This window comes from Ictidomys tridecemlineatus, chromosome 6 (genome assembly GCF_052094955.1).
Source record: "Ictidomys tridecemlineatus isolate mIctTri1 chromosome 6, mIctTri1.hap1, whole genome shotgun sequence".
Classification (NCBI taxonomy): Eukaryota; Metazoa; Chordata; class Mammalia; order Rodentia; family Sciuridae; genus Ictidomys; species Ictidomys tridecemlineatus.
The window spans coordinates 4,597,164-4,615,270 of NC_135482.1; the positions used below are offsets into that span (position 1 = coordinate 4,597,164).

General features: G+C 41.1%; 1 protein-coding gene across 9 annotated transcripts in view; it reads left to right on the plus strand.

The window, feature by feature from the left end:
- Nucleotides 1–18,107, plus strand: part of Efcab6 (EF-hand calcium binding domain 6) — a 212,782-nt gene that overhangs the window by 73,151 nt on the left and 121,524 nt on the right. For all 9 annotated transcript variants that reach the window (XM_078052585.1, XM_078052592.1, XM_078052584.1 and 6 more), the window contains one exon: nt 9,804–9,952. In XM_078052585.1, the coding sequence (XP_077908711.1) occupies nt 9,804–9,952 (149 nt within the window). The remainder of the gene's footprint in view (nt 1–9,803; nt 9,953–18,107) is intronic.

Here is an 18,107-nt window from a genome sequence, read left to right on the forward strand (position 1 = left end):
TCCATTCCGAGAAATTGAGGTCTCTAAATATTTTGAAAGCTCCTTTGTATTCCTGTGCACAGAAAGGACATATTCCAACTCTGCCCCTTGCTCCTCCAGTGGGTGAAATCTCCTGCACACAGGTCCCCATCCCGCAGCTGTTGAAGAAAGTCACCTTTTTTTTTTTTAAAAAAAAAAAAAAGTTTATTTGTTTATTCTAATTTGTTATACATGACAGCAGAATGCATTTCAATTCATAGTACACACGTAGAGCACAATTTTTCATGTCTCTGGTTGCACACAAAGTAGTCACACCATTCATATCTTCACACATGTCCTTAGGGTAATGATGTCCATCTCATTCCACCATCTTCCTCACCCCAATGCCCCCTCCCTTCCCCTCTCTCCCCTTTGCCCTCTCTAGAGTCCCTCCATTCCTCCCATGCTCCCCGCTATCCCCATTATGCATCACCATCCACATATCAGAGAAAACATTCAAATTTGGATTTGGGGGACTGGCTTACTTCACTTAGCATAATATTCCCCAACTCCATCCATTGACCTGCAAATGCCATGATTTTATTCTCTTTTAATGCTGAGTAATATTCCACTGTGTATATATACCACAGTTTCTTTATCCATTCATCTACTGAAGGGCATCTAGGTTGGCTCCACAATTTAGCTATTGTGAATTGTGCTGCTATAAACATGGATGTGGCTGTGTCCCTGTAGTAGGCTGTTTTTAAGTCCTTTGGGTATAAACTGAGGAGTGGGATAGCTGGGTCAAATGGTGGTTCCATTCCCAGTTTTCCAAGGAATCTCCATACTGCTTTCCATATTGGCTGCACCAATTTGCAGTTCCATCAGCAATGTATGAGTGTGCCTTTCCCCCACATCCTCGCCAGCACTTATTGTTGTCTGTATTCTTAACAGCTGCCTTCTGACTGGAGTGAGATGAAACCTTAGAGTGGTTTTGATTTGAATTTCTCTAATTGCTAGGGATGTTGAACATTTCTTCATATATTTGTTGATTGATTGTATATCCTCTTCTGAGATGGGTCTGTTCAGGTCCTTGGCCCATTTATGGATTGGGTTATTTGTATTTTTGGTGTTGAGGTTTTTGAGTTCTTTATATACCCTAGAGATGAGTGCTCTATCTGATGTGCTGTGGTAAAGATTTGCTCCCATTCTGTTGACTCTCTATTCATGTCACTGATTGTTTCTTTTGCTGAGAAGAAGCTTTTTAGTTTGAATCTGTACCATTTATTGATTCTTTTTTAAAGTTTATTTATTTTACTCATTTTAGTTGTTGATGGACTTTTATTTTTTATTTATATGTGGTGCTGAGCATCAAACCCAGGGCCTCACACATTCGAGGCAAGCGCTCACCACTGAGCCACCACCCCAGCCCCACTGATTCTTGATTTTGTTTCTTGTGTTTAGGAGTCTTGTTAAGGAGGTCAGGGCCTAATCCGACACGATGGAGATTTGGGCCTACTTTTTCTTCTATTAGGTGCAAGGTCTCTGGTTTAATTCCTAGGTCCTTGATATACTTTGAATTGAGTTTTGTGCATCGTGAGAGGTAGGGACTTAATTTCATTTTGCTGCATATGGATCTTCAGTTTTCCCAGCACCATTTGTTGAAGAGGCTATTTTTTCTAATATTTCTTAGCATAATATTCCCCAACTCCATCCTTTTACCTGCAAATGTTTTTGATGCCTTTGTCTGATATGAAATAACTGTATTTATATGGGTTAGTCTCTGTGTCCTCTATTCTGTACCATTGGTCTACTAGTCTATTTTGGTGCCAATACCATGCCATTTTTGTCACTACTGCTCTGTAGTATAGTTTAAGGTCTAGTATTGTGATGCCACCTGCTTTACTCTTCTGCTAAGGATTGCTTTGGCTATTCTGGGTCTCTTATTTTTCCAGATGAATTTCATGATTGCTTTTTCTATTTCTATGAGGAATGTCATTGAGATTTTTATTGGAATTGCATTAAATCTGTATAATGCTTTTGGAATTATGACCATTTGACAATATTAATTCTGCCTATCCAAGAACAAGGGAGACCTTTCCATCTTCTAAGGTCTTTTTAATTTCTTTCTTTAGCGTTCTGTGGTTTTTTTATTGTAGAGGTCTTTCGCCTCTTTTGTTGATTTCCAAGTATTTTATTTTTCTGTGGTATTATAAATGGGGTGGTTTTCCTAGTTTCTCTTTCAGAGGATTTGTCATTGATGTACAGAAATGCCTTTGACTTATGGATTTTGATTTTTTATCCTGCTACTTTGCTGAATTCATTTATTAGTTCTAGAAGTTTTCTGGTAGAATTTTTTGGATCTTCTAGGTATAGAATCATATTGTTAGCAAATAGTAAGTTTGAGTTCTTCTTTTCCTATCTGTATCCCTTTAATTTCTTTTACCTGTGTAATTGCTCTGGCCAGTGTTTCAAGAACTACAATAAGTAGAAGTGGTGAAAGAGGGCATCCCTGCCTTGTTCCAGTTTTTATTTTTATTTTTTTTTTATTTTTTTTCATGAGCAATCTATACATGGATTTTATTTTATTTATTTTTTTGGGGGGGGCATAAATGTTCTTTTTTTTTAATTTTTTATTTTTTTATTGGTTGTTCACAACATTACAAAGCTCTTGACATATCATATTTCATACATTAGATTGAAGTGGGTTATGAACTCCCAATTTTACCCCAAATGCAGATTGCAGAATCACGTCGGTTATACATCCACAATTTTACATAATGCCCAATTAGTAATTGTTGTATTCTGCTAACTTTCCTATCCCCTACTATCCCCCCTCCCCTCCCCTCCCCTCCATTCTTCTCTCTCTACCCCATCTACTGTAATTCATTACTCTCCTTGTTTATTTTCCCATTCCCCTCACAACCTCTTATATGTAATTTTGTATAGCAATGAGGGTCTCCCTTCATTTCCATGCAATTTCCCTTTTCTCTCCCTTTCCCTCCCATCTCATGACTCTGTTAAATGTTAGTCTTTTCTTCCTGCTCTTCCTCCTTGCTCTGTTCATAGTTGCTCTCATTATATCAAAGAAGACATTTGGTATTTGTTTTTTAGGGATTGACTAGCTTCACTAAGCATAATCTGCTCTAGTGCCATCCATTTCCCTGCAAATTCTATGATTTTGTCATTTTTTATTGCTGCATAGTACTCCATTGTGTATAGATGCCACATTTTTTTTATCCATTCATCCATTGAAGGGTATCTGGGTTGGTTCCACAGTCTAGCTATTGTGAATTGTGCTGCTATGAACATCGATATGGCAGCATCCCTGTAGCATGCTCTTTTAAGGTCTTCAGGGAATAGTCTGAGAAGGGCAATAGCAGAATCAAGTGGTGGTTCCATTCCCAGCTTTCCCAGGAATCTCCAAACTGCTTTCCAAATTGGCCGCACCAATTTGCAGTCCCACCAGCAATGTACAAGAGTACCCTTTTCTCCACATCCTCGCCAGCACTTGTTGTTGTTTGACTTCATAGTGGCTGCCAATCTTACTGGAGTGAGATGGTATCTTAGGGTGGTTTTGATTTGCATTTCTCTGACTGCTAGAGATGGTGAGCATTTTTTCATGTACTTGTTGATTGATTGTATATCCTCCTCTGAGAAGTGTCTGTTCAGATCCTTGGCCCATTTGTTGATTGGGTTATTTGTTATCTTATTGTCTAATTTTTTGAGTTCTTTGTATACTCTGGATATTAGGGCTCTATCTGAAGTGTGAGGAGTAAAAATTTGTTCCCAGGATGTAGGCTCCCTATTTACCTCTCTTATTGTTTCTCTTGCTGAGAAAAAACTTTTTAGTTTAAGTAAGTCCCATTTGTTGATTCTTGTTATTAACTCTTGTGCTATGGGTGTCCTATTAAGGAATTTGGAGCCTGACCCCACAATATGTAGATCGGAGCCTTGTTCCAGTTTTTAGAGGGAATGTTCCAATTTTTCTCCATTTAGAATGATGTTGGCCTGGAGCTTAGCATGAATAGCTTTTACAATGTTGAGATGTGTTCCTGTTATCCCTAGTTTTTCTAGTGCTTTGAACTGAAGGGGTGCTGTATTTTGTCGAATGCTTTCTCTGCATCTATTGAGGTGATCTATGATTCTTATCTTTAAGTCTATTGATGTGATGAATGACATTTATTGATTTCTATATGTTGAACCAACCTTGCATCCCTGGATGGACCCCACTTGATCATGGTGCACTATCTTTTTGATATCTTTTTGTATTTGATTTACCAGAATTTTATTGAGAATTTTTGCATCTATGTTCATTAGATATTGGTCTGAAGTTTTCTTTCCTTGATTTGTCTTTGTCTGACTTTGAAATCAGGGTGATGTTGGCCTCATAGAATGAGTTTGGAAATGCTCCCTATTTTTCTATTTCATGTCATAATTTAAGGAGTATTGGTATTAGTTCTTCTTTGAAGGTCTTATAGAATTCAGCTGTGTACTCAACTGGTTCTGGGCTTTTCTTGGTTGGTAGCTTCTGATGGTGTCTTCTATTTCATTGTTTGAAATTGATCTGTTTGACTTGTGTATATCATCCTGATTCTGTTTGGGCAAACCATATGGCTCTAGAAATTTGTCGATGCCTTCAGTATTTTCTATTTTATTGGAGTACAAATTTTCAAAATAATTTCTAATTATCTTCTGTATTTCTGTAGTGTATGTCATGATATTTCCCTGTTCATCACAGATGTTAGGAATTTGAGTTTCTCTCTCCTTCTCTTCATTAGCATGGCTAAGAGCTTATCAATTCTATTTATTTTTTCAAAGAACCAACTTTTTGCTTTGTCAATTTTTTCAATTGTTTCTTGTTTCAATTTAATTGATTTCAGCTCTGATTTTAATTATTTCCTGTCTTCTACTGCTTTGGGGGTTGATTTGTTCTTCTTTTTCTAGGGCTTTGAGATGTAATGTTAGGTCCTTTATTTGTTGACTTTTTCTTCTTTTAAGGGATGGATTCCATGCAATGAACTTTCCTCTTAGAACTGCTTCATAGTGTCCCAGAGGTTTCAATATATTGTATCCGTGTTCTCATTTACCTCTAAGAATTTTTGATCTCCTTTTTGATGTCTTTTGTAACCCATTGTTCGTTCAATAGCATATTATTTAGTCTCCAGGTGTTGGAGTAGCTTCTATTTTTTATTTTATCATTGATTTCTAATCTCATTCCATTATGATCTGATAGAGTGCAGGTAGTATCTCTATTTTTTTTTGTATTTGCTAAGAGTTGCTTTTGTGGCATGATATATGATCTGTTTTAGAGAAGGATCCATGTTCTGCTGAGAAGAAAGTGTATTTACTTGTTGAAGGATGAAATATTCTATATAAGTTTGTTAAGTCCAAGTTTTTGAGATCTATAGTTTCTTTATTTAGCTTTCATTTGGAAGATCTATCCAATGGTGAAAGAGGTGTGTTAAAGTCAGCCAGAATTATTGTGTTGTGATGTATTTGACTCTTGAACTTTCTGATGGACGTAGATGCTCCATTATTTGGGGCATATATATTTGTAATTGTTATGTCTTTTTTAAAAAAATATGTTTTTAGTTATACATGGACACAATATCTGTATTTGTTTATTTATTTTTATGTGGTGCTGTGAATCGAACCCAGGGTCTCGCACGTGCAAGGCAAGCGCTCTACAGCTGAGCCACAACCTCAGTGCCCTGTAATTGTTACGTCTTGTTGATGATGTTCCCTTGAGCAGTGTGTAGTGTCCTTCTTTATCCCTTTTAGTTAACTTTGGCTTTTATTTGATATGAGGATGGAAACCCCTGCTTGTTTCCGCAGTCATGTGAGTGGCATGTTTTTCCCCAACCTTTCACCTTCAGTCTGTGGATGTCTTTTCCCATGGGATGAGTCTATTGAAGGCAGCATATTATTGGGTCATTTTTTTTCTTTAATCCAATTTGCCAGCCTATGTCTTTTGATTGGTGAGTTTAGGCCAATAACATTCAGGGTTCTTATTGAGACATGATTACATTCCTGGTCATTTTTGTTTATTTATTTATTTTTTTATTGTTGGTCGTTCAAAACATTACATCTAACTTGATATATTTCACAGTTTGATTCAAAAGGGTTATGAACTCCCATTTTTACCCTGTATACAGATTGCTGAATCACATCAGTTACATCAATTACATTTCCATTGATTTACATATTGCCATTCTATTTTTGTTTATTTTTGATATTTAACTTGAGTTGGTTTCTCCTTTGACTAGTTCTTCCTTTAGTGTAATACCTCCCTTTGCTGATTTTCATTGTTGTTTTTTATTTCCTCCTCATAGAATATTTTGCCAAGGATGTTCTGAGTACAGGCTTCCTAGTATTAAATTCTTTAAACTTCTGTTTATCATGGAAAGGTTTTTTTTTTTGTCATCAAATCTAAAGTTTAATTTTGCTGGATATAAGATTCTTGGTAAGCCTCCGTTTTCTTTCAGAGCTTGGTATATGTTGTTCCAGGATCTTCTAGCTTTCAGGGTCTGGATTGAAAAATCTGCAGCTAGTCTAATTAGCTTCCCCCTATAAGTAACCTGATTCCTTTCTCTGGTGGCTTTTAAAATTCTCTCCTTATTCTGTGCATTAGGCATTTTCATTATAAGGTGCCTTGGTGTGGATCTATTGTGATTTTGTATATTTGGTGTCCTGTAAGCCTCTTGTAATTGATTTTCCAATTCATGCTTCATGTTTGGAAAATTTTCTGACATTATTTCAATGAATATTATTCACTCCTTTGGTTTGAAACTCTGTGCCTTCCTCTATCCCAGTAATTCTTAAATCTGGTCTTTCTGTGTTATCCCATAATTCTTGAAATGTTCTGCTCATGGTTTCTTACCATTTTCACTGTGTGGTCAAGATTCTTTTCAAGATTATACATTTTGCCTTCATTGTCTGAGGTCCTATCTTCCATGTGGTCTAATCTGTTGGTGGTGCTTTCTGTTGAGTTTTTAATTTGGTTTATTGTTTCTTTCATTTCAAGGATTTCTTTTTTTTTTTTCAGAAGCTCTGTCTCCTTATTGAAGTAATCTTTTGCTTCCTGTATTTGCTTATGTAGCTCTTTATCGAAATGATCTTTTGCCTCCTGTACTTGCTCTCTTACATCCTTTAATTTGCAGAGCATTTTAATCATGTGCATCTGAACTCCATCTCTGTCCGTCCTTCTGCAGTGCTGGCCAGGGATTCCAATAATGTGGCATCTTGGTTTGTTGGGGGCACTTTCTTCCCTTGTTCTTTCCTGTGCCTTCCTCCTAGCTCTGGGATCGGAGGTGTTCCAGTTTTTACCCTATAGGCTTACAGTGTCCCTGCAGGGTTCCAGTGCCTCTCCTTTAAGGGGGAGAACAATGTGAACAGATCCCAATAGAAACAATATACAGCCTTAAACCAAAGAGCTGCTATTAAGACATTTACGGTCTCTCACAATATACAGAAATGGTGAGTTCAGATATGACCTACAACCTGAACAGGAGGTCTGCAAGAGGGTCACAGTTTCTGATGGTGGACAAAGAGCCAGGGGGGAGGTGCAGGAGGAGATGTTGAGGGGGAGGAGGTGAGGATACAGAGTTACTAGATCTTAGGAAGATGAAAGAGGAATCTAAAGAAGTTGGTTAGTAGCAGGAGAAAAGAGAGAAAGTGATTTGGGGAGACAAGTAAGTGGGAAGACAACAGGTATGACAAACAAACATAAAAATTAGGAAAAACAGAAAGTGTAAAAATAGGAGATAAACGAATACACACACCACTGTGATACACTATTCAGAGTCCCAGTCCTCAGCAGCCTGATCCGTGGAAAGTACCTGGTTTCACAAATGTTGGGGACGTGAGGGTGGGAGAAGGGGGGGAATCTCCAAGGAAGATAGAGGGTGGTTTTGTTGGGGGTCAGTGTCTCTCCCGCTTCCCTCTGGTCCAGCAGGTGGGCTGCCTGTGGTTGGCTGGTATCTACACCCTCAGGATGGGGAGGGTCGGTCTTGGGGCGGAGTCCTGGAGGTGGGGTAGGATAGCACTTGCCCTTCCCCCTGGGGGACTGCACCACCCAGGATCTCCTTTGGGGCTGCTCGTGTGACGTGGACACCTGGTCTTACCTCCTTACCTCGACTGCTGGCCTCACAATTCCTGGTCTCTGGTCTCTAGGCTGTACCCCACTCACCCTCCCTTTCTACTTCCCAGCGGGAACCTCTCTCTCTGGAGGTCTTGTGGGCTGCGCTCTGGGGGCCGCGTACCTGTCAGAGAGCTGTTTGTGTTGGGCAGTTCAGGGCCAGGCAGGCATGGGCCAGTTAGCGGCTGCGGGGGAGAGGGGGCAGCTGGGGACTTGATATTGCTTCCAAGCTTCACCCGGTGTCCCAAGTTGGGAGTCGCCCCAACTAAGATGGTGACGAAGCTGTCCCAAGATGGAGGTGGCTGCTTTCAAAAATGGGGTGTTGTGTTGGTTGGGGCCTGACGATGGTGGTGGGTGGCATGTTCAGAGATGCAGCTCTGTGGCGTGCAATGTTGTGGCTGGTGGCTGTCTCCAGACCCCGTGCAATGTCCCCAGCTGCCAGGCTACCGTGTGAAGGGGACAATGGCAGTGGTTGCAGTGTCCCAAGATGGAGGTGACCAGAGGAGCCACATGGTGTAGATGGGGGTCCACATGTGAGTGGTGGCAAGAGTTCCTGTGCAGGTACGTGGCCAGGAATCCAGCGCAGGTGCTGAAGCCGCTGGTCTTCCTCGGGCACCTGGAGGACCAGCGTGGGTGAGCAGCCGGGGTCCTGCGCTGACCTGAGGGCTGGAGACCTGCGCGGCAGGCGGCTGTGGTTCCTGCGGGGGAGCAGCTGTCAAGGGTCCTCTGATCACTCGCAGAGAAACAGTATCCCCACGATTGGAATCCCAGGTCCTGGAGCGACACCTCTAGCCGCCATCTTGGATGCCCCAGAAAGTCACCTTTTGCACTAGATTGTTGGTTGTTATTTGTTGTTGTTGTTAGATCTTTATTTTTCTATGTATTATACTCGGTACTGATAAATGAACCCAGGGCCTCACACGAGCCAGGCAAATGCACTACTGCTGAGCCCAGCCCCCTGGTTGTGTTAGTTCTTTAATCTCCTTATCCCAGTTAGCAGGAAAAATTGAATACAGATAAAGCAGAAGGGTTGAAAATGTTGGAGCATATTATTATTACTCAATCGTAAACAGCGGGAAAACCTCTGGAAATAAAACCAATCTTCTGTGTTCTAGAAACCACTGGTCAGCCTACTTGGCTGTTTTAAGAATCCCAAAGCCAAGAGCACTCACGCATGCTTGGTAATTCTTGTTTAAAAGCACAATTCAAGAAATGTCCAGTGTACACTGTGTCTGTGCAGTCCTTACATTAATAACTTCCCTTACTGCAAAAGCAACTTCTATTTTTAATCAAATGTTGAGGTTGCATGTTTGATTGGCCTGACTTAGGAGCTTAGTGGGCTCACAGTGGGGAACGGCTTGGAGCATATTAACAGAGATGTATCACACTGGCAGATCCACCAAGTATTTTTAGTGCTGAAGTTGAGGTAGATGTGTTGGATCTGCTGTTTTTCCCTGAAAAGCTTGTCTGCCTTGTCAATGGAGCAGCTGTGACTGGGGATGTTTTGTAGTGAGCTCATCAATTAATCATTTTAAGTTCAGTGCATGCCACAGTAACCTTTTTGATCAGTTTTCTCTTTCTTTCTTTCTTTTTTTTTTTTTTTGGAGAGGAAAATGTAAAGTGGTTTTGGTAAAAATAAAATGGCTAAGTAGCTCCCTGAAGTTGATTTTTATGAATGCCACTCTCTGATTTTAATTCATCACAGTTTTCCAAGTCTCATGAGAAGGTTGAAAAGGCCCTCAATGCCGGGGACCCCTCCAAAGGTGGCTACGTCTCTCTGAATTACCTAAAGGTCGTCCTTGACACCTTTGTGTACTGGTTACCAAGAAGAATTTTCCTCCAGCTAATGAAAAGGTAAGAGTTCTGTTGTTTCCTTGACAGTTTCTTCCCCCAGACGTCAACTGTGAGAATAAGGAAGAGCTTCATTTATTTTTTATTAGTGTTTTAGGCTTTTTATTATTGAAAATTTCAGACACATACACAAGTAAAGAGAATAATGTAAGGAATCCACCCGCAGACCCATCCCCAGCTTCGACAGTTACTGGGTCCTGGCCTGTCACTTCACTGTGTCCCTGCTTATGGTCTCCAGTCTCAGATGTTTCTGAAGCAAACATCAGATATCATATTTCCATATGTGACTCGAAAGATATGAGTTCTTTGTAAAACCAGGGCAGAATCCTACTCTCATATCCAGTGGAATCAGCACTGCTCTCATAAACCCGGGGTCAGTGTGACCGCCTGTCCTGTGCTCGCTCCTACAGCTCATGCCAGCCCATTGCCACTGGCCCATCCACCACAGTCCTCTTGTAACCTCTAGGCCTCCTCTCCTGTCATTTTAGAAGTCATCTGGATTGTTCATAATCTGGGTGTAAGGAAATGAGTTGACTATTGCAACCCATGGTGACGTTTCATGCGCTCCTGTCCCTTTCCCCCAATACCTGCCCTGAGGCTGTCCAGCTGCAGCCCACGTCTGCGTTTGTGCTTTCTGCCTTGGGCAGGAATACCTTGGAGCTGATGGCAAGCTGGTATTGACTGATTGTTTCTTTCTGTAATACCAGCAGCTATTTTGGTTGAGACATGTCCTCCAAAAGCTCATGTGCGAGACAGCACCAGAATTTTCACAGGTGAATTGGTTATGTGAGCCTTAACCTGATTAGTGGGTTAATCCACGGATACAGATTAAGAAGGCAGTAACGGTGGGCAGGTGGGGTGTGGCTGGAGGAGGTGGGTCACCAGAGGGTGCCTCTGGGGTTTATGTTTTGTCCCCGTTGCCGTGTCCTGAGCTGATTTTCTTCTGCCATGATGCTTTGCCTCACCTTGGGCCCAGAGCAATGGAGTCATCTGTCTGTGGACGGAGTCGTCTGTCTGTGGACGGAGACGTCTGAAACTGTGAACCAAATAAACTTTCCTCCTCTAGGTTGTTCTTCTCAGGTCTTTTGAAATGAAAAACTGACTGTAATAGCAGCCGCTGTCGGTGGTCCATCTTACCTGGGACCACAGCAGTTGTACCTAGTGACTGCGAAGTGGAATTGTTCTGTGTCTGTTGTTTCTTCTTCTGTCATTAGTTGAAACACTTCTGTGATGAAATCGTCTCTTCTCCAACCACGTGACAACCACCAAGCACAGTTGGCATGACAAGGGCAGCTGTCCTTGGTCCTGACCTTCAGTGGCTGCTTTTTAGCATCATGGCTGGCTCCCAGCGTCCTCTGGAATGAGCAGCGGGTACTGATTCATAATAATCATTATGAGATCATGAATTTGAGCATATTGATGGGTTTCAATTCATTACAAGTTATTCTTACCGATACTCGGTTGCCCTGTCTTTGCAGGGGGCGCTTTTTCATGTTGGTTTCTGAGTCCTGATGATGGACCCTAATAGTCTTGGATAGCTCTCTTGCTTTCTGGAGAGACAGCGATGCTCCAGGTTCTCTTGTACATCTCTTGCTGTACACCTGGAATCAGCCATTTTCCAAGGGTCCCTGGTTCCTTTTAGTTGGTAGTCAAATGTTGAGCTTGTGTGTTTGATTGGCCTGACCCAAGTCCACGTGGGGAATACTCCAGTTTACCTGGTTGTCTGTCCAGGGAGACAGGGAACCTTCTCTCAGGGGAAGTAGGGCAGAAGCTAATGGAAAGCTTGTCCTGTGTAGCCCTGGGCAAGGGTGGATTCCTTGGGGTTACCTAGGAAAGAAGGCCTGTGGGCAGGGGAGGAAAACAGCATTAAGCAGGCAGCGGGTCCACTCTGAGAACACTGGGCCTCTGGGATGGCACCCTGCGTGTCCAACACTGTGACTTCTAGAGCGAAAAGCACAGTTCAGTTTTAGGATTAAACATTCCCATGTCCAGTTAGCAAATGAAGATTTTCAAAAATTACTCTCTTGGATAGCTAAAAGTCATAAAGATGTTTCTTCTTATTTCATTTTCAATATGCAAATAATAATTTAATAGTAATAATAAAATTAAAAACAAAAACCATCCACCTTAATAGCAAACTATTTTGGTTATTCTGCATTTTCTTTCATCATTTTTTAACCATGTACATAAATAATTTCCACATATTTGTAATCAAGGTATGCTTACAGTTTTTACATTGTGCTTTTAAAATAAAAAACAGAAATTTTTAAAAAACAGACATTTTTCATATGGCTTTATGGTCTTCAGAGTTATAATTTTAATAGATATATAAAATTTCATTCATCTATCATTTACTGAGTCTATTTATGGTAGTTGCAAAAAACACAGAAATAAATGACAAACAGTTCTGCACCAGAGTGACTTACCAGAGTGACAGATATGATGGGTGTGGAGAGCAAGTACATGGGGCTCACAGTGGCCCTGCTGTTGCCTGTGGCCCTCCGGGTCCCTTTTTTGCATCTACCCAGAATTCCCAATGGAACCAGGCACAAGAAACAACTGCAGAGTGGACACCCAGGTGTCACTGTGAATTACGAACTGCTTGAGCATATGATCCAAAAATCCAAATTCTGAAATGCTCTAAAATCCAACACCTGTTGAGTGCTGACATGACGAGTCAAGTCAAGCACAGACGCACTGAGGATGTTGTAAAAGGCACGCAGGAGGCGTTCATGGACATTGTGTTAGACCTGGGTCCTCCCTAGTCTCTCATAATGTATGTGTGCAAATGTTCCAGAATGTGAAACCCATGATCTGGAATCATTCTGGAGTCAAGCATTGCAGGTACCCTGTCCTCAACCTGACCATCTACCTGCCTCTTCGTGCACTTACTTGGCACCATGTCGTTGTCATTGGGGTCTCTAGGTGGTTTTTAGTTTTGCATGTTCTTGTTCAGTTGACCAGCACAATTCCTGAGTGCTCACTGTATACCAGGGAGTGTGCTGCACTCTGAGGCTCCGTGAGGAATAAGAAAAACGTGCTCCTAAAGAGCTTTGCCTGCCATGGGGGGACCTGCTGTAAGTAAGCATGTAAATAATGGCGTGAAGCATGCATGGGGATCGGGCTTGTGGGATTCATGATGGACATCCACAGGAAGTGCTTCAGACGGCGTGGTCTGAGGAGGCCTCCGGAAAAATGGGGCATCAGGAGAAGCCGTCACCGGAAGCTCTGTGGGAGCAGCCCCAGCAACGGGCCACTGGCTCTAAGGACAAGCCCAGAGGTGGCATTCTGGGGCTTGGCTCCAAAAGGCACAAGGTTCAGGTGCAGAGGCAGGCGGGGTCCTGGTGAGGAGCCCCTGCCTGGAGAGGTCCGGGCACTTTCCTTTTTCCTTTGGAGGGTACTTTTTCTTCAGGCTGTATTTCCATGCTGCATACTTCTGAATATTTTTTCTATTTTTAAATTTTATTTTTCATTGTAAAGTTAACACATTACAGTTGTATGTATTTATGGAGTACAAAGCAGTGTTATGATTTGTGCATACAATGTGGAATAATTAAGTCAAGGTAATTAGCATATCCATCTCCAAAATACCAAACATCTCCGTAATGGTATATTTGAGATGTACTCCCAGTGACTTTGGAATGGGTGATACTGTACTCTAATATCTAATCTATTTGCATGCTATGCGAGCTCTCTCAAAGCTAAAATCTGCTGATTATTTCTGCTAATTGAGCACTTCTGTTCCCCTCCCCGCGGTCTCTGGTAACATCATTTGACTCTGTGCTCTGGTGAGGTGACTGTTTTAGCCTCCATTTGCAAGGAGAAGCTGTGGTACTTGTCTTCCTGTGCCTGGCTTATTTCTCTAAGCATAATGTTCTCCAGTCCCATCCACATTGTCATGAATGACATCATTTCCTTCCTTTTAAAGGCTCAATAGTATCCCTTGTGTGCTACGGCTTGGTTTCTTTATCCATCCTCCCTTGATGGATACATGGGGATGCCATAACCTGGCTACTGTGCAGTGCTGCACTGAACACTTGATGTAAATAAACACCAAAATGCACGTTTGATGTAGATAAACATCTTCAAGAAATCGGCCTCACATTCTGGGGGGTACATACCCAGAGGAAGGTTGCTGGATCACAGGGCGAGTCCATCTTCGGTGTCGTGGGAGACCTCCGTGCAGTCTTCCGCATGGCTGGACTCTTCACCTGGCCGCCCCAGTGCACAGGGCTCCCCTTCTTCACCTGCGCACCTCAGCTGTAGGCACAGGCCGAGGAGATCCGCGAGGAAAGCTCACGCAGCTGCGTTCCCAGGAGCCGCTCTGAGGTGTGGGTGGGGTGGTGGTGTCCAACGTTTCGTACATCTTAGCCCCTGTGTGTCTTTTGAGAAAAGTCTGCTCAGTCCCTTGACATTTTTGATCAGATTATTTTCTTTCTCCAGAGTGGCCTGAGGACCTAGTGTATGTTGGACATTAATCCCTTAACCGTACACGGTGTGCAGACACCGACTCCAGTCTGTGGGTTGTCTCCTCACACTGTTGATCCTTCTCTTTGCTGTACAGAAACCTTCTATTTTGAAGTAATCCCATTTGCCTACATTTGCATTTGTTGCTTGCACATTTGGGGTCAAATCTAAAAAAAAAAACAGAAAGAAAGAAAAAGTCTTTCCCCAGCCCACTGCTGGGTAGTTGTCCCCTGTTTTCTTAAGAAGTTCTCTATTTCCGACGTTATGACTGAGTCTTTAGTCCGTTTTGAGTTGGTTTTTCGATGTGGTCTGACATAGGGTGCACTTTTGTTCTTCTGCATGTGGATTTTCATTTTTCTGGGAAGATACTATCCTTTCCGCAGTGTGTATGCTTGGCCTTCCTGTCAAAAACACGTGACTTCATTAGTGGGTCCTCTGTCCTGTCTCATTGGTTGATGAGTCTGTTTTTATGCTAGTACCATGCAGTTTTGATTACTATTGCTTTGAAATCAGGTAATGTAATGCCTCCAGTTTTGTTCTTTGTGATTGCCTTGGTTATTTGAAGATTTTTGTGGTTCCTGATGAATGTTAGGGTTATTTTTGTATTTCTATGAAAAGTGACATTTTCATAGCAATTGGATTGAATCTGTAGATTGCTCTGGATAGTACCGATATTTTAACAATGTTAATTCTTTTGATCAATGGACATGGGATATCTTTCCATTTATTTGTGTTTTCTTCAATTTTTTTCATATATATATTATTGTTTTCACCTCCTTGGCTGAATTTATTCTGAAATATTTTTAGTATCTATTAAAATTATATTATTTTCTTGATTTCCTTTTTGGGTAGGTCATTATTAGTATATGAAATGATAATGAGTTTTGTGTGTTAATTTTGTATCCTGCAATTTTGCTGCATTCATTTATTATTTCTAACTGTGTGTGTGTGTGTGTGTGTGTGTGTGTGTGTGTGTGTGTGTGCATGTGTGTGAGAGAGACAGAGAGAGAAAGAGAGAGGGAGGGAGGGAGAGAAATCTTCAGGATCTTACATATATGAGATCATCTCACCAGCCAACAGTGACGATTTCGCTTCTCCCCTTCCTACTTGGATGCTTTTTAGTTCTTCTCTTGCCTGAGTGTTCTGGCAAGAACTTGCAGTACTCTGTTGAAAGGAAGTGGTGGAGCGGGCATCCTGGCCTTGTTCTGAATCTTAAAGTGTTTCAATTTTTCATCATTGAGTATATGGCCTTTATTGTGGTCAGGTACATTTCTTATATTTAATTGTTGGAGTGTTGTTTTTTTTCTTAAATAAATCATGAAGGGATGTTGAATTTTATCAAGTGTTTTTTTTTCTGCATTCATAGAAATGATCACACAGTTTTTATTCTTTATTCTGTCAATACGATGTATTCCATCTTTTTAACATGTTGAATAACCCTTGAATCTGGGGTTAAACCCCTCTTAATCACAGTGAATGATCCTTTTCATGTGTTATTAAATTCAGTTTGCCAGGTTTTGTTTTGAGAACTTTCACATTTATGTTCAACAAGGAAATTGGCCTGTAGGTTTCTTTTCTTGTGATGTCCTTGACTGGCTTTGGTATCAGGGTATTGCTGGCCTTGTAAGAGAAGTTTGGAAGTATTTCCCCCTCAATTTTTTGGAAAGAGTTTGAGAAGAATTTAATTCTTTCAATATTTAATAGATTCTATCAAATCAGGTCCTGGGATTTTTATTGATGAAAGAATTTTATTACTAATTCAACCTCCCTACTCATTATTCAGTCTGTTCAAATGTCCTATAGATTCATGATTCGATCTTGGTAGGTTGTATGTGTCTGGAATTTGTCCATTTCTTATAGGTAATCAGTTTCTTTGGTTCATAGTATTCTCACGATCCTTTGAATTTCTGAACAATTGTAATATCAGTTGCAGTGTCTCCTCTTTCATTTCTGATCCTACGGAGTCCTCTCTTTTTTCGTAGTCTAGCTGAAGTGTGCCTATCTTGTTTATATTTTCAAAAAATCAACTCTTAGTTTCATTGATCCTTTTTAAAAACATTTTTTAGTTTTAGGTGAACACAATAGTTTTATTTTTATGTGGTGCTGAGAATCGAACCCAGTGCCTCACACTTGCAAGGCAAGTGCTCTACCACTGATCGCACCCCAGTCCCTAGTTTCACTGATCTTTTAAAATGGGTTTTCTAGCCTCTATTTTATTTATTTATTCTTTGATCTTTGTTAATTCTTTCTTTCTGTTGATATTGGGCTCACTTTGTTCTTTTTCTATTTCCCTGAGGGGTGAAATTAAGTTATTTATTGAAATCTTTCTTAAGTATCGGCTTTTGTTGCTAGGTTTTCCTCTTAGAATTGCTCTTCTTGAATCTGAAAGTCTGGGTATGTTGTGTTTCCGTTTTCATTTGCCCTGAGATATTTTTTAATTTCCCTTTTAATTTTTCATTGGCCCATTAGTTGTTCAAGAACATAAGCCTTACTCTTCATGTTTTGTGAGTTTTCCCAAGTTCCTCCTGCTCTTTGAGTGACGCAGCTGGGTGGGGTGGCAGCAGGGCCCTGGGGTTAGGTGGAGCTCTGGTTGGGATGGACAGGAGCTGTGCTTGGCTCACTCCCTGCCCACGCGGTGCCGTGGGGTGGGCTTTGAGGCTGGGCTGAAGACTGTTGGAACTCCTGGTTGCAGCAGATCTAGCCTCTGCTCTTTGCCAAAATCATTTGGGTTGGCAGAGTCTTGGAGTGGGCTTTGAGGCCTCCAAGTGCTGCTGAACTCCTGGGTGTGGCCCAAATAAAAATGGAAACACGACACACCAGAACAGGGGGTGCCGGGCTTCCGGGCTGCCCTCCTAGTCTGCCCTCTCGCTGGCTCCTTGTCACCCTTGTGCATTTTTAAAGGACTGCAGTCGATATCGTGCGAATGTCCTCGCCTCATGTTCCTTCCCGCATTGAACATGAACATTGCTTTAAAATTTTGACAACAGGTATCGGTAGTGCCTTGTTTTAATTTATATTTGGGGCTGATACAGAGGCTGGACATGTCCATGCCCCTGCACTGACCGTGTCTCCCGTGGTGTGCGTTCTTTTCATGCTCTAATCGGCAGTGGCTCAAATGGATTGTTTTTCGAGTTAATTTTTTTGGTTGATTTTTTTTATGATTAGATAATTGTTAAAAGATAACCCTTTGCATTCTAAGTGCTGCAGCCATTTCTCTCAGCTTTCGATTTCTTTCTTAATGTGATGTCTCATCGTTTTGAAGATTATGATTTAATATAATCAAATATATTAATCTTCCTTTTTTGTTTTTGGAATGTCTTCTCTTGTTTAAAATCTATTAACTCATCCTTCTCACCCAGCCTTGATTATAAACTCCATTCTGTACTGCTTGCTTCTCTTATTCTGTTAAAAAAAGGAAATTCCATTAATCCATTGTAATATAAATTGAGTATCTAAATTAAAAGAAAACACTTTTTTTTCTGAATAGATAATCTGTTTTCCCATCACCATTTACTAAATAACCCTTTCCTTCTCCACAGTTTAATTTTAAAGGTATCTAACATTCATTAAGCTCATTAAAAAGACTCTGCCCTCTGTGGCCCTTGTTCTTTGTGTTTCATGCCTACTTCTCTGTGGCTTCCTTCGGTGCCCAAATCATACCACATTTCCTGCTGAAGTCCACACAACTGAG